At 38.5% G+C, this 27,805-nt stretch overlaps 1 protein-coding gene across 1 annotated transcript; it reads left to right on the forward strand.

The window, feature by feature from the left end:
* The first annotated feature begins 53 nt into the window (after positions 1-53).
* LOC135466231 (DNA helicase MCM8-like) lies at positions 54-27,265 on the forward strand. The gene is given in 32 exon segments (XM_064743634.1): positions 54-88; positions 231-441; positions 2,676-2,834; positions 3,294-3,431; positions 3,788-3,870; positions 4,597-4,657; positions 5,435-5,523; positions 6,385-6,544; positions 8,018-8,112; positions 8,702-8,743; positions 9,150-9,194; positions 9,196-9,236; positions 9,619-9,701; positions 10,218-10,232; positions 10,235-10,285; positions 10,689-10,878; positions 11,981-12,011; positions 13,271-13,333; positions 13,617-13,685; positions 14,170-14,247; positions 14,448-14,585; positions 15,068-15,111; positions 15,679-15,765; positions 16,443-16,506; positions 18,066-18,118; positions 18,751-18,781; positions 18,977-19,093; positions 20,212-20,277; positions 20,910-21,076; positions 21,351-21,435; positions 21,798-21,887; positions 26,513-27,265. Coding segments are annotated over 30 exon segments (2,532 nt in total). The 5' UTR covers positions 54-88; positions 231-441; positions 2,676-2,692; the 3' UTR covers positions 26,627-27,265.
* The last annotated feature ends 540 nt before the right edge of the window (positions 27,266-27,805 follow it).

A 27,805-nucleotide genomic window follows, 5' to 3' on the forward strand; every position in this document is an offset into this window, starting at 1 on the left:
GTCATCTGTGAATTAACTGTGTTTCTCTGACACAATGCAGTCATACGTAAATCTCACTTAGCAATCAACTGGGGAAGTGATCAGCTAGGTGTGTGTCATTTCAAGCTGTTATGCAGATTAAACTAAAGTTACAAACATTCAAGCATTTTCTAATAAATCGTCAGAAAACATTTGATGACGATTTATTCATATCTACAAATGACGGGTTTTAGTCTAGGATGTCTTTTCAGTGACATTGGTCCGTGTTAAAACAAAGCCTTCATGACACCAGAGCGGGATCTAGTTATCTTCTGCTTACCTCCCCTTATCGGACTGCGGCGATGGCGGCAAACTCAAGTTGTCGGCGCCACGACTGTCAGCTACGTCTAACATAAAAAGAAATTCTTGTGGGAAAATTGAGATGATCACAAGTGGGCTGAACGAAACCAAAGAAATCACATGGTATGCTGTCTCTCCCTATGCAGTGACGTGATGAAGTTACCAACATTACGCAGATTGTTTCTATCATGAAGTTCAAAGATGTTAAATACAACAACAACACATATCTCTTGACACTATAAATGGTTTGCAACAGCAGCCGTCTTTGAGGTAAGTTTGTGTATTACCCACTTGGTGTCTATTGTTAAAGGTGTCATAAGCTGGACAAAGGCCCTTGGCTGGAATGGACATACAATGGGCAATATTCACAAACTTACCTTAAAGATGGTTGCCATTACAAACCATCTAGGCCTATATCGTTCAGACATACGTTTTCGTGGTACTCACGTTTTCGTGTCAGTGCGAAAAAATGCAACATTTTAAACACAATGCATTGGATTGTGTGAATAAAATTTAATTTGAATTTGGTAAACAATCTGTTTATGCTGTAGACTGTAGTATGTTCAGCAGTAATTTTTACTCTAAAAGGCGTCGCTTCTTGTGCTCAAAGTGTTAATGCCATGAAAACCCACAAGGCGATTCTAGACATTGCGCCATCAACACTTTCTAACCCAAAGCTAGCTGAACATAATTAGGTAATGCCCAGCTTGGGTCTAACTTAGATCCATGTGGAAAGTTTTACTGAAATAACAGCTCAAATTCTACCCTGCATTTGGTCAGCTACATTAAAACAATCGATTACTAATTTTCTCGGCATGTCCAGTTACTCCTTTACAATGCTTTTGGCCCTAGAGTACCTGACTGATAAAATCCCAAGCTATTGATCATCCCAAAGGTAAATATCCATCCATATTTCATCAAGTTCATCCTCTGCTGATTTCCAATCCCCATGAGGGCCACTGTCTTTGGTCTGTTATGACACTGGATACCTGATTTTCCTGGTTCCCAGGCCTGACAACAGCAAACTGTGTGGCCCAGGAACCCAATGGGCAGCTGGTTTTTTCAACTTCATGCAGGCAGAGATGTTAAACTTGCTAAAATATGGATGGATATTTACATCATCATCAGTTTGCTGACAGTGATTGACAGTTTGTTAAATATAACGTCATTAGTATCTACTCTTAATTGCCTATAGCCCAGGAGCTGAAAAATCCAGTTTAAGAATGGCTTATATTTATTGAGACCGCTGACCAACTAGACCATGCCGAATATTAAAAGTGTGATTTCTTGGCTACCTGACCCCGAAACTGTCACAATTCATTCTCATTTTGTTCTTGCATGCTTGATATGACCTTGTCATTTTCTAGGCGTGTGGTGACATTCCTGCTTCATAGAAGAGCCTGGCAAATGCAAACGCTAAAATTATGAAGCCCTGAAAACCAGGAGGATGGTTATTGCTTCATGTGCATGTTTGACCTTACACATGCCACATGGATTCACACGGTTGTACACATAGCAGCTTACTGAGTGTTGACAATATCCAAATATCAAAGTGAGGCTATGCCACTTTAGTCATCACTCTGTGATAGCAAGTTCTCAGGTGAGGTCATTTTAATTCAACTGTCAGCCAAACAGAAATGGTATTTGAGGATTTTGTTACGCAGCTGGTGGCAGTGGACGATAATTGAGTCATCTCTATAGATATAAATGGCAGCGAAAATGATGAAAGCCTATTGTGTCTTCACAGCTATGAGTTATAGTGCTACATTTTACCAGGTGAAGAATTACTGCCTACTTGTGACCTCACACAATTCATACCATGCTGGACAGGTAACTTAGAGTGGGTGCGGCCCAAATGCTAAACGCACTTTAAAATGTCTATATATTCCACCAAAACAAACAACATCGTATTAATATTTTTTTTTGTTACGTAGGGTATGATATTTTTAGTTACATCCATTTTCAGTGACTGTGTCACACTTGGAATTTACGTACTTCATTTGAGTGTAGGTGTGTCGCACTGACTTAATGATGTGTTAGATTCCTTTAATCTTGTATACTACAAAGTCCAAACACTTTAGTGCAAGTTTTAAATGTAAATCATTAAAGGCAAAAGCGATATATCATTAAAGCCTGAAGTCATAAAAGGTTTACAGGTAGTTTGCAATAATGCATGTATAGTTTTACGGGATTTATGATCTAGACTTACATCATATAATATTGGCATTTGTTTCTGTGATGTTTCAGTACACATATGTGCATTTAAATTATTTTCTTTGGTGTAGCACATTTATTGACATTTAATGGTCAACACTTCTGCATCATATGCTTAGCAACTGTGCTTTTATGTCTTTCAGGCTAGAGTATAGGAAGCATGAGCACTCAGGGCTCTCAACAGAGTCGAGGTGGGCGCGGATACAACAACAATCGCTGGGGATGGAGAGGTGGGCGTGGCTGGCGAGGGAGAGGGCGTGGCGGTGGTGGTTACTATGGTAACAGAGGCAGAGGATACAGAGGTAGCTCTTGATGCGAATATGTGTAACATTCAGTGGAGCAATGTTTGTTCACTCAGATGTGTGTTTACAGCAGAAGGTTCTGTGCTTTACAATAAAATGATGTTGTTTTACTAGTCTGCACTAATAAGACATTTAGGATGTACTGCAAGTTGGCAATTCTCTTTTGGCATTATGTTTGACTAATTTGCCTGTATTGTGTACCTTTGGTTTAAGTTAGCCAAATTACTGCCTGAAGTTTGAAGTGTTTGTGTTAAGAAACAATGTACTTATTTGATTGATATTTTACACCATACTGAAGAAATCTCACCCAGTTTACTGATTGTTACATGACTGCAAGTATTGTCTGTCTCTTGTTTATGTATAATTGTTCATGTGTCGTTGCCTGTCTTATTTTACACAAGATCTGCCCTCTGACCTTCTCTTTTCTGTAGTTTGAGGCTTGTATATTTTTTGCTGCAGGTTCATGGTCACGCGGGGGAGGGTCAGTGATGCCTGATCCACAGCCGGGGCATGGCGCTGTCCGTAGACCCAGACAAACAACACTCCTGGAGGTTCCCTCCCCATACTCTGGCTGGTCTATCTATTTCCCGGATGAAAGTAACAAGAAAATTGATTTGAATGATGTTTTGTTTTATCAGTCCCACTCAGATTTGCTGTCATTCCAAATATCTGTAACATATATGGCATGTAGTTTCTGGCTGTTGAAAATTAGATGGACATTAAAACTGAAGCAGATACCTGATGCATGCTTAGGTTGTTTTAAATTGCTTATTGTTTTTAAAGACTTTGTATACTTTTTGATCCATGGCCTCCCAACTTATCCTTATACTCATCTAAAACTCACTCTTGTGTTTCACTCAGTCTCTCTACTTTAAGTAGAAGTGGAGTGTTTATGTTTTATTTATTTGTAAGTGGAGATCCCCAAAGTTTCTAATACACTTGTTTGATTTCAGTGTATGTGGAGCATTCTCCAGTGGTGAAGCGAGTGCAAGCCTTTGAAAAGTATATACTCAGTTGGAGACAGCTGTTTGATTTTGTAAGCCGTTGGATACAATTGAAAAGTATTGAAAAGTGGAATGGTTTTTGTATCTGTTATTTTAACTTTTGGGATATGTAATGTCTAAAGATATTTTATTCTGAGTTCATTTATGTATTTTGCATTATGATGAAATTCAGCTTTCCTTTGTATTAGTAGTGTTTATTCTCAGTGAAAAATTGTTGTGTTCTTACGTGTAGTGAGTGTTAAGATCTAAGGTAAAATGAGCAATGTAGATTTTGAATACCATAAAAAAAATACAGTAACATGTGTTTTGTTGATACTGAAGTTATGAGGGCATTGTTGTCAAACTTGTAGAGGTGTTTCCCATAAAGTCAGAAAGGTATATCATTGTATCATAACAGCTTTGAAAGGAACACCTGGGGAAAACACATCAAAACAAACTAGCTTCTGCTCTCAGCTGTTTTCAGTATTCAGTGCAAGTTTTAAAATTGCAGGGGAAAAGTGGTACATAGTTTACTGGAAAGCAGGTCCTGAGATGTAAGCAGCCTCTTCAGTCATGCCGGTATAGGCTACAATGTTAGTCAACAGTGTAGAAAAAAGACTGGGATTCAAGTGTATACAAGGTGCATGGTTGCAGTTTACGTATTCTAATAGGCAGATACATGTAGCAGTAAGGCTTATTGTTGGGTCATGTGTTATCCTTGCAGTAGGCACTGTCCGCTTTTCATTTAGAGCAGTTCAAGAATATTTATTTTTATTCAGAATGACATTGAAGTTAAGAAGTACTTCGTTTTAGATTTCAAGGATCTAAAACAAGACCAGGGTAAGCAGGCATTCATAATAATAATAATTCTTCAGCAAGACCTTCATAGAGAAAATATTGTATAGGAAACATGCACTTCACAGTCCAGGCAAAAAATACATCAATATATACAAAACTAGGTGAAGCATTGTGTAGTTTGAAAAGTGAAGCTACATGTTCATACATTCATACATACAAAAAATAACAGCACAACTAATAGCGCTGTTCCCGCAACAGACCCAACCAGTAGGAGAGGTAAGGTAGTGAGAGGTGGCCCATAATTCATAACGTTACTCTTGCTTGAAAAGTCATGAAAAATTAATGTAGGTCAATACAAATTGTGTTTTTTTTTCTTTTATCTTTTTCCATAAAATTTTGCGTTTAAAGGCAAATTGCATTGAAAGTAAAATTATTTTTGAGAGAAAAGCTGCTGGGTAGGTAGGGTGAAGTGAAACAAGCATATTATTGCCCCTAATCAACATCACAGGGCATACAAAAACTGTTGTGATTGGGGCAATTTTGTTGTCCATAAGAAAATGAAGTTCACCTAGTTCATTGTCCTCAAATAACAAGGCTGTTGTGATATAAATCAGTGGCATGTAATGTTCATGGCAAAGAGGTTGCCTGAGATAGAGAAGTCTGACTGATATGTTCAAATGTATTCCTTTGCTTTGGAAAAAGGGAATTAAAGGCTTGATCTATTGCTATTGAAAATCTTCTGTCAGACACTTCCATAGGATAATATTTAATTGCTGTTAGAATGTTCATAGCTGCTACATTTCGGTTGTTTGATTCCAGGTTTACAGGGTGGTATCCCTGAACTAGCTTCTGAGCTGAAGGACTCACCTGACAGACTGATTGATTGTATGGGGTTAGCCATGCACCAGGTAAACACTCATCTATCATTCCCTACTCTGCATGGTAACATGGCAGTGACTTGGTGTGCAAGCAGGACATGAGGGTGCGGATGGTTGTGGGTTTCCCACCGTGCTCTGCCCTGTTTCCGCACACTGTAATGCTGGTCACTGTCGTATAAGTGAAATATTCCTGAGTACGGTGTAAAATACCAATCAAAAAAAAAAAAAAAAATAGAAATGAGGGTATATGACCATGCTATGTCTACGTCCGGTTTCATAAACTTATCTGGTTTTCCTTAATGCTATACTTTTGAAGTGTTTGACTGAAGTTTTATCAAGAAACATTCTATTTTGGGCTAAAAGAAAAAAGACTTAGCAATTGACTGAACTTAGGAATTTTTGTGAAACTATGCCCTAGTGTTTTCCAGTGAGGTGGCGTTATATGAAAATTATGCCATCATTGGGAACAAATTTCTTACAAGAATACACCATTATGGTATGATTGAAATAAGCAATGTTAAGCTCCAGTCCAGTAAACAGTATATGCTGATTAACCTTAATTGGACCATCTGTAAAACAGTGATTACTTTAAAACACAGTATCTAAAAACAGATACATGTACATGTTGCTGGTTTAACATGTTATATAAGTATTTTTAACCGGACATCACTTTACCATCATTTCATTATGTTGCTATTACAAGTAAAATTCTCAGGCAAAATTGTGAATATAGATAACACAAACATGTATTGTGGCAGTGTCCAGACAGAAATGCTTTCATTCATATTATATCAGTGTAAGCAGAAAGGGTGAAAGGAAAATGTGAAAAATGTGTTTGATGTGTATGGAAATCTCTTGAGTTGATAAAATTGGTATCATATTATGTGACAGGTTGTGATGAGCAGTAGACAGCCGAGGAGAACCAGATGGGAGAGGGCACCCCCGCCCCTAGCCCTGCCTGTCCCCCTACACCTCTCCCCAGAGTACATGCTAGGGTGGTCAAACTATGATCACATTGTACCACTCAAACACCTCAAAGCTAATTACTATGGTAAGATACAAATTGTGGAGTTCATGCTGTGTGAACCCTGTCATCATGGAAACCAGACAAGTGACCTCTATTTTAAGCAAATAGCAACTTTTTATGGTGCTTTGATTGCTCCTGTATAACAAGCGATAACCGACAAAGATCAGAATAGTTTTCTTCATTCAGATTTCCAAAGTTTCTAGAACTCCATTCAATTTAATATTCACCCAGTTCACAGTGGTTCAAGTTGGTTAGTGTGCTAGCGCAGCGTTATGACCCAGGAGCCTCTCACCAATGTGGTCGCTGTGAGTTCAAGTCCAGCTCATGCTGCCTTCCTCTCCTGCCGTACGCGGGAAGGTCTGGCAGAAACCTGTGGATGGTTGTGGGTTTCCGCCGGGCCCTGCCCAGTTTCCTCCCACCATAATGCTGGCCGCCGTTGCATATGTGAAATATTCTTGAATTCGGCGTATAACACCAATCAAATAAATAAATAAATTATATTCTGGGGCAGTGTGCATATCTTAGGGGTGGGGTCCAGGACCCATCTAAAAAGGCCTAGCCAGGGGTATGTATATATAGAGAGGGTTCTGGCCTACTCGTGTAAAAGCCTGAGACCTTGGTCTAAGGGTGCTTATATATACTGATATGCGGGACCGCTGGCCACCCTTAGCCCGAGAGCTATTTGGACCTGATTCCAGTGTAATTCTTACAAAGAGATACCCACTCGTTCAATTCCGATGCATGCGTGTTAGATTCGTTCTGAGTAAACCGTAAAGCATGGCTATTCTGAAAGCTGAAATATTTACCCACATTTTGCCACAATCGCTGTTTGCCTTTACATCACCATTCTCCTGTAAATTATAGCCAAAGTCGAAAATATACTCATGGTTTTAAAATCTGGGTCAGCGAGGCGCGCATGCGCAGCAGCGGTTGACATTTGCGTGAAATTGAATGGAACGGTTGCCGAAAATAACCCCCCTTTTTACTGCAAACTTAATTGACAGTTCGCACCATCAGTCCGTCATTCTGCTCCATTGCCCTTCAGTCAATTACAAATTTGTGGTCTCTGCAGTCACATAGCTTTTTTGTCTGTCAAAACTGACAGCCAGCTAATCAAACCATGGTGACGTTGTGAAAGGTCAACCACGTACGCGCGAAGGAATGACCCGATTTGTTAGGTCATGATGTCAACACGGCAATGAGCATAAGTCACAACTGTGAGTTATCTTGGATTTACTAGTAGTAAAGGCTACAGAATGTGGAAAAATTTGGCAGAGGAACAGAGAATGTCTTGCTGAACATACTTTATGGAGTTTTGGTTTCTTACAAGCATAAACTTGGCTCCTGATGTGTAAACAAACTGTCTAGAAGTTGAAAGTAAAACACAAACTTAGTAGCTAAAACATCAAGAACGTTTTACCTCGAATCACATGAAGAGCAGGAGTGTTCTTTTTTTAAGAAGTCCATATTTGTAAACTGATTCATGTTTCAGGTAAGTTTGTGTCGTGAAGGGGACAGTTGTCCGAGTCAGCAATATCAAACCATTGTGCACTAAGCTTGCGTTTGAGTGTAACAGTTGCGGGATTGAGCAGGTGAGAGTTTTGACAGGTGATAACTTTTGTTAGAGTGTACATATAGTTGTGAAATTATGCATTTAATTATAACTTCAATTATTTAATCATTCTCACTAAGAGTATGATTAAGTGAAGAAAACCTGGGAAGTAGCTATAGGAACAAATGCAGGTGTTTAATCAGGTTGAATTTAAGCTCAGTCAATCAAAAGTGTTTGTACCAGTTGGAGATAAGTGATTTTCAATTACAGCTGTATACTGATTGTAAAGGGATAATTTACCTGAAAGGATCCAGACAAATACAGTCACTCGATCTCTTCCTGGCCAGGAGGGTGTGTTTCTAGGCTAACTTTTGTTAGGGAAGATTTCTTGTCGCATTGGGCATTACAGGCCAAGCCAAAGATTCAAAATGTAAACTCATTTGCTGATGCTTAGCAAGGGTTACAATGTCAAACCTTTAAGGGGATGTTTTTAAAACTCCTTGAACTGTGATCTCCTGAAAAGTGAGCTATGAAAATTATTGCTTTTGATTATATTACCAGTCATTAAAACAAATTGATTCTGGTATATTTCTGAGCAAAAATGTGAAGGTAATGTTTTGTTGTTACAGAGTATAGCTCTCCCAGATGGGAAGTACACCATGCCAACTGCTGTAAGTTCACTAATATTCAAATTTTCATAAATATTACATGGAAAAAAATTCAAGTTTAGTATGAAGTGCCAGTTAAGTTGTGGAGATTACGTCTTAGAACCTGAAGGATGTAGATGGATTAACATTTGCTTGGCAGTAAAACTAGTTCAACCATTAGATTTGTCAGAAGGAAATACTTACCTGTACGAAGACAATCATTGTCCTGTTCATCAAAGCAAATCCATAAACAGATTTCACGAGAAATACTCAGTCAAGACAATTTAGTATTGAACTTTCAACAAACTCAATTCACAAAGTAAACTTTGTGTATAAAGTTTACAGGATGGCTCCTCTGTTATTAAGAATGTTATTTGATTTATGTTATTCTTATGTTCGTTGTTGTTGGTGTGTGCTTTTGTGTTGACAGTGTCCGAATACCGAATGTCGAGGGAGGACATTCACCCCTAAACGGGGGCTCTGGCCTCACACAAACTATTGACTGGCAAACTATCAGGTAAAAGTATGGTGGATCTAGTTTTCTGGAAAGATTCCCCCTATGACATCTTGTATAAAATGTGTAACACTCGAGAATCACACTGAAAATTATATTGAGAAAGACAGTATGTAGAGCTTCCCATTTTTTATATCGGCTATTATAAGATCACAACCTAGCCATTTGTAAAACTGGAAAATGACACATTTGAGTACAGATTGCATCAATGGCTAGTATTAATATGTGTAGAAACTGGAATAGGTAGTTACAAAAAACATACATAATTTTCCTGCTGTGATCAGAAAAGTCCCATAAAAAAAATTGTCTCTGTCAGGAATAGTAAGCTTATGTTGTGAGTGTGTGCTTGGCTGCCTGACACCTGTGCTTGTGATATAACTGACAGAGTTCAGGAGGTGATGGGAGATGAACAGAAGGAGGCAGGACGCATCCCCAGGACTGTTGACTGTGAACTGACGGAGGATCTAGGTGAGGTCAGGGTGGGATTAACATATCAACCGTTGTCTCTCTGTCAGGGCCCTCTTTCACAGAGAAATTGCATCTACAATTCCTTTGAAACCCTACAGTTGAGTTTACAATTGATTGTAAAAAATAAGTTGCACCGCTTTCTCATGGGAATTGTAAGGTGATGTGTGAAACGTAAATGTACATTTTTGAAGTTACAATGATGATCATAGGCCAAATACGTCTCTTTCATGAAGATGGCCTGTGTGTACCGGCCAGAACATTTCTTGCCTTCATTTTCAAAAGAGTTCTACATCATAATGATTTAGCATCTAACAACATGTCAAGAAAGGCATATTTTTGAAACATTTCACATTTTCAACCAAGTCCAAAATTACTGATGGTCTACCTAAGGCAAGTATTTGTACTGAACATTAATTTTGGGAGTTTGTGAACATTTACGACTGGGTCCACCTGATTGTAATTTCTGATTGTAATTTCTGATTTTAACTTCTGTTACTCACCTTTTTTGTCTTTTAGTTGACAGCTGTGTCCCTGGGACGTGGTGGTTGTGTCAGGAGGGGTCAAGGTCAACAGTACGGATGAGGGTAAGTATATGGTGTGGTATTGGGGGTCAGGGTCAACAATACAGATTAGGGTAAGAATATAGTGTAGTATTAAGGGTCAAGGTCATCAACACAGATGAGAGTAAGTATATGTGTGTATGTGTGTATCCATGAGGTTTAACATTGTATTCATCAATTTTTTTATGAATATGACGTTGAGGAGTGATTAGGTGTGTGTACAAATACTGTGTCTCCCTGTGGCAGGGCAAGTCCATCCCACCAAAATTCTGCCAACACTGAGGTTTCATGCCGAAGACACCAGACAGGACACCTGATCCAGTCACATTGCACTGGCATGCATTGAGCCAGTGAGTCCTGTTTTCATACTGGTATTTTTTTTACCAGTATGAAAACTTTTTGATGTATTTTGTATTGTTGATTTCAGGCCGAAGCAGGAACAAAGATAAGTGTATGTTTCTTCTGTACATACACGCCAATTCTGTGAGCAACACTAAGGGAGGTAAAAAGTGTGCTGAGGGTCAGAGTTCAGGGGTTACCATGGAGTTCTCCATGAAGGAACTCTATGCTGTAGAAGAGATTCACAGTCAGAAGAATCTGTTTAGGCTTTTAGTTGGGTAAGTTATTCTTATTGTGTGTTTGAAGTGCTGCTTTCATAAATCCCATTATCACATGACCTGTGGTCACTAATTCAACCTGGCCCTGCCCCTGTCAGCAAAACTTTTACGAACATGGTGTGATATATTTAGCTGGGTGGTGTCATTTCCTCTACTCATTTTCACCACCCCTAAACTTGTTTTTGTCATTTGAGTGAAAAGTATGTAATCCTAAATATGGAATAAAAGACCACGGAATGAAATTAGTTTGAACTAAAAATATTTTGTTACATTTTAAACTTATGTCTTCCACTGTTCTGGGAATTGGCACTTGTACTTTTCCCTTGTTAGGAATTTCTCTGAAAAAGATAAGCAAAAAGCAAAAATGAAACTTTTTTTTTTTCTCCACCAATCACAGTATCATTTTGTCACCAAGGAGAAACTAGGTTGTTTAACATATTATCCAATGTGTTTCACTACATGTTTTCGAAAAAGTATGAAACATAACCCATTTTTGTTAAATTGGGGTTCTTCCTGAAGTTATTAAAATGTACTTCTCTTTATTATAGTATTCAGATATGTTTTTTATTGAAGTACGTAAAACATATGTGTCCCGTATTTTGCTTTGTTAGTCATAGTATACTTTTTTGCCTATATTGTTAAACAATTTAAAACCAGCATACTTTTATCCCATCCAAAAATTATTTTTTCTTTTGTTAGTTTATCTTTTAATCCGCCTTTAGTTTTGATCCAGTTTTAGTATTGATCCCAAAGTGCTGAACAGTTGAGCAGTGTAAAAATAAGTGCTGTATTGTGTCTTTATTTTGCTTACAATAATCACAGGTGTCCTATGATTTTCACCCAGTTTTATGAAGATACAAGTATGTATTGGTTGGAATTATTCTATGTAAATTCTTATATTGGAAGTCTTTCAGTTTTGTATTGGGAGAACAGTGGAAAACGGCAAAAAAGACATCACGCCAATCTGTATTTCTTTATATTCCGTACATTTCCCAATGTTGATGTTTTTGTTCTGCAATTCTCTTAAGTGTTTAAGATTTCATAGGAAGCCCCGAAACTCGATAGAACTCTTATTGTTTTCATTCTTGATGTTTTTTTAAAGGTCATTGTGCCCAGCAATATATGGACATGAGGTGAGCTGATATGCAGTTGTATGATGTGGGGTGTGTATAAACTTTGAGTCAGTGAGGTCCTCATAGTACACAGCAAAGCTTTCTTTGAACAGTCCTGTATGGTTCCCAAAGGTCCTCACATTGTACCACATGGTTTTAAACCTTGTACGTGGTGCAAGGTTAACTGCACAATACTGTGTGGCTGCTGTGCAATACTGTGTGGCTGCTGTACATTGCTGTGTGTTTGATGCACAGAACTGTGCGGCTGCTACATGGTATGTGAAAATATACACATGGTACAGTACTGTGTGGCTCACAACCTACACACCACTTAGTTGCTGAGTAGGTCGTACTACAGTATCCATGACTGGACTGTACAGTACCGACATAACATTGCACAGAATACTGTTGGTGAGCAAGCTGCCAGAGTACCACTCAGGTATTTGACCTTTCTGAGTGGTGCTGCATGGTGCAGAACTGTATAGTTTGGCTCTGTGTTGATAGTACAGGTACATGCACATTTATTACAGATTGAGCAAAGCCATGCCACAAGCCACAGGATTGGGGGAAGAGGTTTTTATCCAGATATTACAGAGAAAGCATATGATGTATAGCTGTACATGTAGTGCCTCACTTACTAACCACGTGCACTGCTAAACACTATCTTATATCATAATCACGTTGTAGATGTATATTTATCAAAAACCATCGCAGTCATACAATTCAAAATCCCATAAATGTTTCGTCTTAGGTTTAGCCGACACCACTAACAAATCCCCACTAACTTTATATTTAATGGAGGCTAATTGTTCAAGAGTGCTATAACTTTAAAAGGAGACAGTTTGCAACAATTTATGAAATGCGGCTCGAAATGATGCTTTCTGAGTAAGTCTGTGAATGATAGAATTCGTACGAAAACTGAACTTTGTATTGGTAAACCATCTTGTTTATTTGTTTGTTTAATACAGCTACTGCTTGATTGGGCGAACATCAGTTTGGAAGTCCAATTGTTTTCTGGAACTAAAATGGCTCTAGCTATGGCCATCAGGGTGTTTTTTTGCTGTAGTATTTTTATGAGGAAGGGGGGTATTTGTGTATCCTTCTTGGCAATAGAGGTATGGGTGGATCATGAATAATATTGCTGATTTCACTGAATTAAACGCCAGAGAATTTGCTAAAATATGGAAAGAAGACACCAATTTAATGCAGCAGTAAAACTATGTGCAAGTTTGTGTTTGTTGTGTCGTCAGCCATCCTGTGTACATGTATATTGGTTCCAGATTGTCAAAGCTGGTCTGTTGTTGGGTTTGTTTGGAGGGAGCCAGAAGTTTACAAATGATAGGGTAGGTTGATTGTGGTCTGCTTTGAAGCAATTTTGGGTTTGAAATGTCCTTGAATATTTACTGGTTTGAAATCATGAATATTTACTATTTCTTGTATGGCTCGAGTAATGTGGATATGGCATGTAATGTCAGTCATACATGTAATTTTTATTGCCTGTATCTTTTGAGAGACTTGTAGTTGGTTAAATTAAAAGTGTACCAATAGAATGTGAAAGCTCGCATGATATACATGTATGTGAAGATCTGTTGTAATTAATCTATTTGTGTGTGTTTTTGACTTCAGAACCGTATCCCGGTGCGTGGGGACCCCCACATCCTAGTGGTCGGAGACCCAGGGCTAGGCAAGTCACAGGTAAGGGTGTATATATGTACATTTTATTATCAAGCTAGCCAGGACTTCTGCTATAAGACATTTACTCGTGATTCCCTCTTTCCTGTTGCATATAAACATCTTTAAGTTTGCTCAGATTCTCTTCAAGCTAAGCCCAGGATACTTCATGTTTTGTCTGTTAATACAACAATAGGCATCATTAATCTTCCAGAACAGTCTTGTAATGTTGAGCTGCTTAAAGTCTGTTGATGACCACTTTGAATTCTTACAGACACTATCAGAGAGGATACTAGAAATCGTTTCCAACTAATGTTATGATGAATCATGATAGCACGGTGCCAAAAAGGGTTACCACTTGTCAGATAATTGTCTTCACCTTTATAGATGACTACATGTTGTAGTGCGTTAAGAAAGAAATAATGTTTGTGAAGATGTGGTAGAGCATTAATTAGACGAGTATTTAAAATGTGTTATATTTTAACTAATGACAAATTTATATTTTCAGATGTTACAAGCTGTATCCAACATTGCCCCAAGAAGTGTATATGTCTGTGGGAATACAACAACAACATCAGGGTTAACAGTAAGTGCTTCACTTGACTCCCATCATGTTTTTCAAAGGATATGTCAACTAATTATTGGCTCTTTTGAAGTGATTTCTTCAAAAGTGATTTTTTTCTGTTTACTGTCAAGTAAAGGTAAAGTACGTGTTTAAAGTAATATTTCTTGAAACTTAATGATGCTGCTAATTGCACGACTGTTGTTCTGCCCTGTTATCCTCAGGTGACACTGTCCAAAGATGGAGGATCAGGGGATTATGCCCTGGAAGCAGGAGCCTTAGTGCTGTCTGACCAGGGTTGCTGTTGTATAGACGAGTTTGACAAGATGTCCAACCAGCACCAGGCCCTACTAGAAGCTATGGTCTGTATACTGAAATGTATCTTGTATCATACAGTAATACTGATTACATTATCATTGTAAACTGCAGTATGTTGTGCCATGCATAAATGTTTTGAAGAACAGAGAAATATGCATGCAGGGAGCATTGCAGACAAGGTCTGACCTGTTGTTACAGTTCTGTTGTATTTTTGAGTCAGTTTTAGGAAACTTACAGATCAAGTCAGATAAAATGGGTATGCTTTGAAAAAGGATCACAAAGCTTGTTTTATTTTGTGGCTTTAATATAGAAAATTCAGTAGAAGAAATACGCCTAATTTTATTCAACATCAAATTCAGCTCCTTTTTAAATCTTGCCTCGAATGTCTTTTAAAGATAGGTTACAAAAGGGAATTGGATATATATTGGCTCTGGAGATACAGAAATTTCTCCACTGTTTCAGTTATGAATATCAAACACAAGTGTCATTCAGTTGTGTGTCTCATATGTCTTGTTTTGTAATTCAGGAGCAGCAAAGTATCAGTATTGCCAAGGCTGGGATAGTTTGCAGGTGAAGTATGGAAAAGTCATTCCTGTTGTACAGGCCTTTGTTCAGACATTTTGTAGTAATCAAGACAACTGCGGCTCTCTTATCTCTGGTAGTGTTTGTGTACTATCTGTTTCAGACATACAAGGGGGAATAATAATAATTGTTGTTTGGACATATGAATGATTTTCTTGTTTTTTTCTTTGTTTTTTTTTTTTTTCCAAATGTGTATTTTATACACTGTTCTGCTAGTTTGCTAACAAACTTTGCACCTGTTTTGGATGTGGTGTTGTAGAACCTTATACTGGATGAGGCAGTCATCACTGTTGATGGCAGCTTTGGAAAATTCAGTTATATATTACGTTTCTGTTTTTCGTGAATTCCTAAGAGGGTGATTCGTTTGTGTTTTCTGAATGGCTCATTACATCTCTGTCATGTTTTATTTTACGTATACATAACAGACATACAATCAAGTTTGAAAATGATTTTAAAGTTGTGAGGAAATGACTGTATTGATGTGTACAGTTATATGCTGATATGTACAGGTACATGCTGATGTTGATGCACTCATGTTTACTTTCATGATTACAGTTTACCTGCACGGACATCAATCCTAGCAGCAGCCAACCCAGTGGGAGGTCATTACAACAAGTCTAAAACTGTCTCTGAGAACCTCAGGTCAGCTGTTTTACTTCTGTCTTCTTCTAATGTACTCTAATTGATAATTTAAAAAAGTTTAGGGAGTTCCTCTCTACAAGTTCAGGTAGAATTTAAATTTTTTCCACCAGTGAAATCTTACGGTTTTATTGCCAGCTCTGTTTGATAAACCTGTAACTGTGTGGGAAAATATTGCTGCCAGAAACATGGAGAATAAACCAGAGTCATAATGTAGAGTTGTTGGTCATCATTACAGTGTTGATGCAGAGGATTTCTCTGCCTTGAAGTGTCACTTGCAAATATACAGGTAGCCAGTAAAACACACCAATCTTAGTTCTAATGGTTTTACTATATACTCACTCAAAGTTTTGTCAACTGATATCGTATCAGATTGAGTGGCCTAGGTGGCCGAGGTGGTTAGCTCTCCAGCCATACGTGGGAAGGTCTGTCTGCAGCCTGCAGATGGTCATGGGTTTCCTTCGGGTTCTGCCTCCCACCCCTGTTTCCTCCCACCATAATGCTCACCGCTGTCACAGAAGTGAAATATTAAGTGCTTCAGTAACACCAATCAAATGAATCGTATGAGATTGATGCAATAGATGTTAAAATGATACTTGATATAAATATTAAGTATAAATATTATGATTTGGCGATATTGTTGGTTTGACTTTGAAGTACCTGGTTTTGATGATTGACAGGATGGGAAGTGCCCTTCTCTCCAGGTTTGATCTTGTCTTCATCCTCGTGGACAAACCAGATGAGGTAAGACTGGCAGACGGGTGGGGAGCAGGCTTGACATAAAAGACATCTCCAGCACAAGAAAAATACTCACTCATACCATATCTTTATAGGCAATATCAGCATTAGGTTGCCGTTTGGAATTTGTACTGGTTCTCTGCAATCAGTCATACTACTGTTTTGCATCAGTCCTGATACCACAAATTAAACACTGTTGACATTGGGTAAAGTGTTTGATAAATCATGGTATTTAAAAGGTGAGAATAGAACGTGCATTATGTAAAAGAAATAGCTGTAGTAGTTGTGTGCATGTTTGCTGCATGTGTTGTTGAATTATTTAACAGTACATGTACATCGTGGGGCTCGTGAGAATATTGATTGTCTCAACACAGTATCAGGCTGTATAACCAGGCAACATGTTCGTGTAACTTATAATGTAAATAGAGGGAAAAACCGCCTGAACAGATGTACTGTGGTTTGCATGATATAAAAGGGTTACTGTATGTCATCTAAAGCTTGGTATGTGAAAATGCACTTTGAGGAGCACAAAGTGATGCATTTGATGATGACATGTACAATATTAATGATACTGTGAAGTACTTAATTTTCACATGGGACAAATTTTCACGGATCTCGCGGTCAATAATTTACCCCGAAAAATAATTTCAGCGAAAAAATATCCAATATTGAATCATATACTACAGGTAGTAGTAATAATGAAGTGAAATCTTTGTCAGGGTGACGGGAGTTGCACTGAGAAACCCCGTAAGGGCCAGCTAAGTTTTTAAACAGCAGGGAAGGGAAATTATGGTTTAAATATATACAAACTCTGGTGCTAAGGCTTGGTGGATATAAAACAAAGTGGGGGTTTTATTTGTCTTTAGTTTGATCAGTCTTCGCTATGCCCGTAAAGTGAAAGAAAATTAGATACTAGCATGTGCTGGCTTCTAATGAATGTTGTTCTGATACACGCTGTGCCATTGGCTGTCTCTCTCCTGTGGTCCAATGAGTGAACTTCTAACAAACTGTGAAGTGTGTACACCACCACAATGGCCGTTTGACAGCTACGGCAATGATTGCTATTTCTGACCTGCTACTGAGGACGATTAAAACCGAAAACAATGCAAACTTACCATGTTGCTTGATAAGGAATGAATGACTGGTGCTGATAATGGTGAATTCATATGTCTTGCATTGAACGCTCAAAAGGTGACAAGTCACTTTGCCAAGTGTTTAAAAGTACTCATGATAATCCCCCCCACCCCCCCACCCCCCCTTTGTTTTAATCTCTGATCTAGAACACGAGGATTAGCGACACTGCAGGAAACAAAGGAGGATTAAAGCCATCTTTGATGATTTCGGCCAAATTATATCTTGGAAAATTTTAAGATTTTAAGATTTGTTTTTCAGTATTCTCTTAAATACGTGAAAATTAATGCTGGCGAATAATAAGTACTTTACAGTATTAGGTTGCAATACCTCTGGCATTGTGTGGGGTCTGCTGTTAAATTCTAAATTCGTACATCTTTACACGAGTGTCTATTAATTTTTAAATTTTTAAAATATTTTTATCCAATTCACAGGAAATGGATAACATTCTGTCAGATCATGTGGTGGCATTACATGCTGGGAAAAGGTAAATTTTCTTAGAATTTTAAACTCTGGTCACCAAATGCCCTTATGTAGGAAAAACAGTGACAGTGACTTGTACATATATAAAAGGCAACAGTAGTAACAATCATACTTGCCAAGAGAAAGTTTTGTAAAATGATGTTTGCAGTCCAAAAGAAATGATTATTATAAGTCATACAGGTGTGATCTAATAAGCCAGATAGCTAATTGAGTGGAGCCTCAGTACGTATGTGTGTAACATCTCATAGGAAATTCCCAGAATTCGAATTCCATATAATGGATGTTTGTAAGTGGTGAAATCTGTACACTGGAAACTGCCATCCAGTTTATTATAAGGGATTGTGTATGACCAAAATTCTTTGGAATTATCTGTGTATGTCAAATAGGTTTGTCCTGTGTACTCTAAACAAGAAACACATGATACATGACTTGAACTGTCATACAGAAGATTAGAAAACCAGCTTTCCACTAATATGACAGATACATGGAGCTCATTCTGTGTGGGAAAGTCTGCAGGAAAGTTTGTCACTTACTTGCCTAAGTCTCATGGTTTTCTGTGAGGGCTCAGGTGAAATTTACTAAAGAACATGTATGTCATGAAAATATCAATCAGTCATAGCCAGTTGTCTGTTTCAGATCATTTTCCCATGCTACAGCTAGAAGAGGGGTGAGTTACAAACACTGTGTGTGTTTTACTTTTAGTTATTGCAAATTTTAAATAGATTTTAAAAATCCACTCATTGTAATGTATATCGTATACTATTTTTGAATAATAATATCTCAAGTTTTAGTACTGGTCAAACCTTTTTTAATGAGAACAGCTCTATGTATGAACAGTGTAAGATGATTCTGTTTGTCTCAGGGGGGTGAAGCTGTCAATGTGGAGGATGACCATGACAAAAGTCTTAGTGAGAGGCTGAAGTTATCCTGGGCTGAAGCAGGCACATTTGACCCCATTCCTCACCAGCTGTTAAGGAAGGTACTTTTACCATTATTGTCTGTCATATTTCTTACGTATATGAGATTTTGTAAGATGCTTTTTACGGTGTGATGGTCTACCCGGTCATGTACAACATCTCAACCAGTAAACCACAATGAAGTGATTTATATTATGTAGATTTTTCAGTGAGGAAATACAGTTGTTATCATTCCTGTGGTGGGTCTTGGCATGCTGCAGGTGACATACTTGACAAAAACAGTTACAAAAAAACTGGATAAAGGTGTGACCTGTGAAAATTAAAAAACTAATGTCAGATTTAGCCCTTCAACTAGTATATGTGTTCTGTGTGTAACGGTTGAAGGATTTCACTACATGGGTCGCACAAGGATTCAAACTCGGGTCTCTGCAGCCAAGGTCCAGTGCTGTACTAACTGAACTATAGGGAAATTCCCGCTAACTGCTGCTAGTATAAGCACTGGAAAGCTGCTCCTGTTACACTCCTCCCCACTTAAACCCTTTCCCTCTCCCAAGACACACCCACGTCCACAGGCCCAGAGCCCCACGCTTCTTGGGACCTGTTAGGTCACGGCACCAGTCTAATGGTTGAACGATTTCACTATGTGGGTCACACAAGGATTTGAACTTGGGGTCTCTGCAGCCCAAGTCCAGTGCTGTACCAATAGCTACAGGGAAATTCCCGCTAACTGCTGCTAGTATAAGCACTGGAAAGCTGCTCCTGTTACACTCCTCCCCACTTAAACCCTTTCCCTCTCCCAAGACACACCCACGTCCACAGGCCCAGAACCCCATGCTTCTTGGAACCTGTTAGGTCACGGCACCAGTCTAATGGTTGAACGATTTCACTACGTGGGTCACACAAGGATTTGAACTCGGGTCTCTGCAGCCCAAGTCCAGTGCTGTACCAATAGCTACAGGGAAATTTCCGCTAGCTACTGCTACTATAAGCACTGGATAGCTGCTCCCGTTACAGAGAAGTATTTGGATACATGTAAATGTTTACGCTTGTGTGCCAGGACTGCGGGTTAATCAGCTGTCAATCTGACGCAGAATACACCTTCGCTGTAGTCAAGTGTGACTTGGGAATTACAGCGTTTCTCTCACACTGAACTTATGCATTTATTTTGTGTTCATTTCAGTACGTGGGATATGCCAGGAAATATGTTCATCCTAAGATTGGTAGAGAAGCTGCTCGTGTTATACAAGTATGTCAGCTGAGTAGACAGAAATAAAAAGACAGAACTTTGAGTATGATTTACTGTGGTATGATGTTTTATGACGTAACAAATCTCAAGAGTGGCAGTCTTACTTCATGAGAATGGGTATCAAGATAGTAAAATATAAATTATTAAGAAGGTAATTGCTTTTTACATACATCGTTGACAATAAGTGGTAGACAAGCATCATCTGGCTGTTATCACAGTCTAATTTTCGTTGAATACCACTTGAGTTTCACCAATATGGTGTGCTTATCTGTACATCATATTTGAAAGCTTATCAGTAATAAAGGTGACTGTCATCATATTAGTGAAAAGTTGGTGAGAACGGCAGTGAGAGCCTATTAAATAAATAAGTACATTCTAATCCCTTTCCTTTAATTTGGATTTTATAGTATAAAATGTAGGCAACAGCTAGGGGATCTCAAGAAAGTATGGAAAAAAAATTGTATTGGATGAATCACAGTGATTCTCCAGGTCACAGAGGTCAGTGCTGCGGAAGTATTTATAATTATCCAAGTGAAGGAAATTATTCACTGAAATCGATTCATAAAGACTGAGGTTATCAATGGATCCATTGATGGAGTTAAAAAAGCTCTGCTTCATACATTTGGTCGCAGGATTTCTACCTGAAGTTGCGTAAGCAGCACAGCTCTGACTGCACACCAATCACGACGCGTCAGCTGGAGTCCCTGATCCGACTGACAGAGGCCCGCGCCCGCCTGGAGCTGAGGGAAGAGGCAACAGAAAACGATGCTGCTGATGTCATCCAGATTATGAAGTTCAGGTGAGTGAGGTACTGGTATTCACGGTGTACAATACCAGTACGGAATCTTAGAAAAGGATGTGATGTACAGGAAAATGTTTGAATGGCTAACATATAACCATAGATTTTACATGTATATATAGTTACTCTAAGTGGTTTCCTTCACCCTGAGACATGCGTCAGAAGAATTTTGAGTGAGGCCAAATATAACAGTCAAAGAAATAAATCAAAGTGTTACGTTTATAGGTAGGCAGTTGTGGTGCATGATTTTCATAGTTTGCCTGCTTTCTTCCAGTATGAGGGACACATTTTCTGACGAGTTTGGTTGGATGGATTTCCAGCGGTCTCAGCATGGCTCAGGGATGAGTGGCAGGGCTCAGGTAGATATATATATATACACATCATTAATCAGTCATACTGCTAGGGACTTCAGCATAAAGTGTTGAGACATGTCAATGTAAATGAAAAGCCTGTAATAGAGAAATGTTGCCGTATGAGGTTAAAGGGCAGCTTAACTGGTGTCAGTTTCCGTTTATGTGAAGTACATTTTGAGAATTGACACGTGAAGTAGAAAAAAGTGGATTTACAGTGGATGATTGTGAGATAGCTACTTGAAGCAGCTTGCTTATTTTTCAGATTTTAAGTGTTGATAAGAGACCACCCACCCTTTGTTTACCAAATGCTAATTTGGCTGTGTACATGTCGCAGAACAGATCAAACATTGTTGTATTTCCTGTTTCAGCCGAAGAAGTTTGTGGCAGCATTACAGAGGGTCAGTGAGCAGACCTATAACTCCATCTTCACTGTGGAGCAGATGAAACAAATAGCTATGGTAAGTATAGCTGGCTTCACAGTATTACTATATAGAAAACATCAATATGATTATGTGAGCAGACCTATAACTCCATCCTCACCGTGGAGCAGATGAAACAAATAGCTATGGTAAGTACAGCTGACTTCACAGTATTACAATATAGAAAACATCAATATGATTATGTGAGCAGACCTATAACTCCATCCTCACCGTGGAGCAGATGAAACAAATAGCTATGGTAAGTACAGCTGGCTTCACAGTATTACAATATAGAAAACATCAATGTGAGTAAGTGAGCAGACCTATAACTCCATCCTCACCGTGGAGCAGATGAAACAAATAGCTATGGTAAGTACAGCTGGCTTCACAGTATTACAATATAGAAAACATCAATATGATTATGTGAGCAGACCTATAACTCCATCCTCACCGTGGAGCAGATGAAACAAATAGCTATGGTAAGTACAGCTGGCTTCACAGTATTACAATATAGAAAACATCAGTGTGAGTACATGAGCAGACCTATAACTCTATCTTCACTGTGGAGCAGATGAAACAAATAGCTATGGTAAGCACAGCTGACTTCACAGTATTACAATATAGAAAACATCAATGTGAGCAGACCTATAACTCCATCTTCATTCTGGGGCAGATGAAACAAATAGCTAAGGTAAGTACAGCTGACTTCACAGTATTACAATATAGAAAACATCAATGTGAGTAAGTGAGCAGACCTATAACCCCATCTTCACTGTGGAGCAGATGAAACAAATAGCTATGGTAAGTACAGCTGGCTTCACAGTATTACTATATAGAAAACATGTGTGAGTACATGAGCAGACCTATAACCCCATCTCCACTGTGGAGCAGATGAAACAAATAGCTAAGGTAAGCACAGCTGACTTCACAGTATTACAATATAGAAAACATCAATATGATTATGTGAGCAGACCTATAACTCCATCTTCACTGTGGAGCAGATGAAACAAATAGCTATGGTAAGTACAGCTGACTTCACAGCATTACTATATAGAAAACATCAATATGATTATGTGAGCAGACCTATAACTCCATCTTCACTGTGGAGCAGATGAAACAAATAGCTATGGTAAGTACAGCTGGCTTCACAGTATTACAATATAGAAAACATCAATGTGAGTAAGTGAGCAGACCTATAACCCCATCTTCACTGTGGAGCAGATGAAACAAATAGCTATGGTAAGTACAGCTGGCTTCACAGTATTACTATATAGAAAACATCAATATGATTATGTGAGCAGACCTATAACTCCATCTTCACCGTGGAGCAGATGAAACAAATAGCTATGGTAAGTACAGCTGACTTCACAGTATTACAATATAGAAAACATCAATATGATTATGTGAGCAGACCTATAACTCCATCCTCACCGTGGAGCAGATGAAACAAATAGCTATGGTAAGTACAGCTGGCTTCACAGTATTACAATATAGAAAACATCAATATGATTATGTGAGCAGACCTATAACTCCATCCTCACCGTGGAGCAGATGAAACAAATAGCTATGGTAAGTATAGCTGGCTTCACAGTATTACTATATAGAAAACATCAATATGATTATGTGAGCAGACCTATAACTCCATCTTCACTGTGGAGCAGATGAAACAAATAGCTATGGTAAGTACAGCTGGCTTCACAGTATTACAATATAGAAAACATCAGTGTGAGTACATGAGCAGACCTATAACTCCATCTTCACTGTGGAGCAGATGAAACAAATAGCTATGGTAAGTACAGCTGGCTTCACAGTATTACTATATAGAAAACATCAATATGATTATGTGAGCAGACCTATAACTCCATCTTCACTGTGGAGCAGATGAAACAAATAGCTATGGTAAGCACAGCTGACTTCACAGTATTACAATATAGAAAACATCAATGTGAGTAAGTGAGCAGACCTATAACTCCATCTTCACCGTGGAGCAGATGAAACAAATAGCTATGGTAAGTACAGCTGGCTTCACAGTATTACAATATAGAAAACATCAATATGAGTAAGTGAGCAGACCTATAACTCCATCTTCACTGTGGAGCAGATGAAACAAATAGCTATGGTAAGTACAGCTGACTTCACAGCATTACTATATAGAAAACATCAATATGATTATGTGAGCAGACCTATAACTCCATCTTCACTGTGGAGCAGATGAAACAAATAGCTAAGGTAAGCACAGCTGACTTCACAGTATTACAATATAGAAAACATCAATGTGAGTAAGTGAGCAGACCTATAACTCCATCTTCACTGTGGAGCAGATGAAACAAATAGCTATGGTAAGTACAGCTGACTTCACAGTATTACAATATAGAAAACATCAATGTGAGTAAGTGAGCAGACCTATAACTCCATCTTCACTGTGGAGCAGATGAAACAAATAGCTAAGGTAAGTACAGCTGGCTTCACAGTATTACAATATAGAAAACATCAATGTGAGTACATGAGCAGACCTATAACCCCATCTTCACTGTGGAGCAGATGAAACAAATAGCTATGGTAAGTACAGCTGACTTCACAGCATTACAATATAGAAAACATCAATGTGAGTAAGTGAGCAGACCTATAACTCCATCTTCACTGTGGAGCAGATGAAACAAATAGCTAAGGTAAGTACAGCTGGCTTCACAGTATTACTATATAGAAAACATCAATGTGAGTAAGTGAGCAGACCTATAACTCCATCTTCACTGTGGAGCAGATGAAACAAATAGCTAAGGTAAGTACAGCTGGCTTCACAGTATTACTATATAGAAAACATCAATATGATTATGTGAGCAGACCTATAACTCCATCTTCACTGTGGAGCAGATGAAACAAATAGCTATGGTAAGTACAGCTGGCTTCACAGTATTACAATATAGAAAACATCAATGTGAGTAAGTGAGCAGACCTATAACTCCATCTTCACTGTGGAGCAGATGAAACAAATAGCTATGGTAAGCACAGCTGACTTCACAGTATTACAATATAGAAAACATCAATGTGAGTAAGTGAGCAGACCTATAACTCCATCTTCACTGTGGAGCAGATGAAACAAATAGCTAAGGTAAGCACAGCTGACTTCACAGTATTACAATATAGAAAACATCAATGTGAGTAAGTGAGCAGACCTATAACTCCATCTTCACTGTGGAGCAGATGAAACAAATAGCTATGGTAAGTACAGCTGACTTCACAGTATTACAATATAGAAAACATCAATGTGAGTAAGTGAGCAGACCTATAACTCCATCTTCACTGTGGAGCAGATGAAACAAATAGCTAAGGTAAGTACAGCTGGCTTCACAGTATTACAATATAGAAAACATCAATGTGAGTACATGAGCAGACCTATAACCCCATCTTCACTGTGGAGCAGATGAAACAAATAGCTATGATAAGTACAGCTGACTTCACAGCATTACAATATAGAAAACATCAATGTGAGTAAGTGAGCAGACCTATAACTCCATCTTCACTGTGGAGCAGATGAAACAAATAGCTAAGGTAAGTACAGCTGGCTTCACAGTATTACTATATAGAAAACATCAATGTGAGTAAGTGAGCAGACCTATAACTCCATCTTCACTGTGGAGCAGATGAAACAAATAGCTAAGGTAAGTACAGCTGGCTTCACAGTATTACTATATAGAAAACATCAATATGATTATGTGAGCAGACCTATAACTCCATCCTCACCGTGGAGCAGATGAAACAAATAGCTATGGTAAGTACAGCTGACTTCACAGTATTACAATATAGAAAACATCAATGTGAGTAAGTGAGCAGACCTATAACTCCATCTTCACTGTGGAGCAGATGAAACAAATAGCTATGGTAAGCACAGCTGACTTCACAGTATTACAATATAGAAAACATCAATGTGAGTAAGTGAGCAGACCTATAACTCCATCTTCACCGTGGAGCAGATGAAACAAATAGCTAAGGTAAGCACAGCTGATTTCACAGTATTACAATATAGAAAACATCAATGTGAGTAAGTGAGCAGACCTATAACTCCATCTTCACTGTGGAGCAGATGAAACAAATAGCTATGGTAAGTACAGCTGACTTCACAGTATTACAATATAGAAAACATCAATATGAGTACATGTATGTGCTTGTAATGTTTTATCAGTGATGTGAAGGTACAGTGTACCCTCATTATTCAACCTTTCTAACTGCCTCTGCAACCAGTGTTTGGAAACATTCTGAGAGAACTATGGGTTGTAGAGAAATACTTTGCATAGTATTATGAAGCTTGTGTTTTTGATGACACAAACAGATCATTTTTAGCATAATTGTCATAATAATTGTATGCATAAATTGCACTGAAAGAATTGCTTTAGTGGCTGAAAAGGGTGAAGAAAAACAACGTATTCTTCAAAGTGTAATAATAATGACCACTATCTATATTATAATAAATAATGTACATGTAGTATGGCACATTGTATATAAGTGATAAACTGGGACGCGTAATGTCATACTGTAAAGCAGTATTGTGTACAGTAATGAGACTGCTCTGGTCAGCCTCTGCATAGTGTATTCTCTGACTTGATATCTTTTCTCATACTTCTTCAGATAAACTTCTTTTGAAGTCTCTGCTGTTATTTTATTTACAGGAAATGGGTTTACGAGTTACAGACTTTGAAGGGTTGATTTTGTCACTGAATAATCAGGGCTATCTACTGAAGAAAGGTCCCAAGGTGTACCAGCTGCAGACAGCTGGATACTGATGTTAACCATGAAAACTTCTTGTCGTGTTCCCACACTGGTGAAAAGATTGATCACTGGTCACCACTGAAGGCAACGCTTGTAGGCTATAGTTTGTTATGGTAGGGGCGTAGAGTACAGTATCAAATGTATGATGTGCTGTCCTTGCCAAAACATTCAGCTAAAGTGTTCATCTAGCCCATCAGCCAGTCTGCCCATGACCAATGAGAACACAGACTCAAATCCAGCTCACACTCGCTCAGCCACAGCTTTCTCATTAGGTATGTCAGACACCTGGCCAAGGTCAGTGATTTACTCCGGGCACTCCGGTGTCCTCCACCCGTATACCTAATTGCTGACCTGTAAGTGAACAATCTCTGAGTATGTGTCAAAAACCACGCCCAGGCATACATTGTACATTTATATGTGAATGGACATTAGTATTGTCAGCTAAAGTTAAAATACACACATTAAAATGACACATTTTTGTCATGTTCACAGTTTTTTTGTAAATAAACTTATGTTGTTATTTTTGCTCTATTGTATTTATGTGTTTGTCTTTATTTCTGTTAGACATGAGATAAGAATCATACCTGACACTTGAACATTGTTAATCTTGGCACTACGTCGCTTAGTGCTCAGCACAAATAAGCCAAGTACTTGTCGGCCCAGTGTCAGTATACTGTGACTGGGTGGGCTGTCATGTCTGGTGCCAGATTAAAATGACTGGGTGGGCTGTTATATTTCTCAATAGTAGAAAGTGACTGGGTGGGCTGCCATGTCTGGTACCAGTATAATGTGACGGGGTGGGCTGTCATGTCTGGTGCCAGATTAAAATGGCTGGGTGGGCTGTTATATTTCTCAGTAGTATAAAGTGACTGGGTGGGCTACCATGTCTGGTGCCAGTATAATGTGCCAGGGTGGGCTGCCATCTCTGGTGCCAGTATAAAGTTGCTGGGTGGGCTGTCTGGTGCCAACATAATGTGTCCGAGTGAACTGCCATGTTTGCATGGTGTCAGCATAATGTGACTGGGTGGGCTGCCAGTGTCTTCGGCATGTCATTATAAATATGTTAGTATTGGACCTTGCCTGTTACTAGGAGTGAAATGACCGAAATAATGTTGAAAGCTATGTTAAACCTCAATCAAGCAATCAAACAAGTGTTCATGAGATTAATAGTTATGACGGTATCTCTTGTTTTT

The sequence above is a fragment of the Liolophura sinensis genome, chromosome 6, assembly GCF_032854445.1.
Source record: "Liolophura sinensis isolate JHLJ2023 chromosome 6, CUHK_Ljap_v2, whole genome shotgun sequence".
Classification (NCBI taxonomy): Eukaryota; Metazoa; Mollusca; class Polyplacophora; order Chitonida; family Chitonidae; genus Liolophura; species Liolophura sinensis.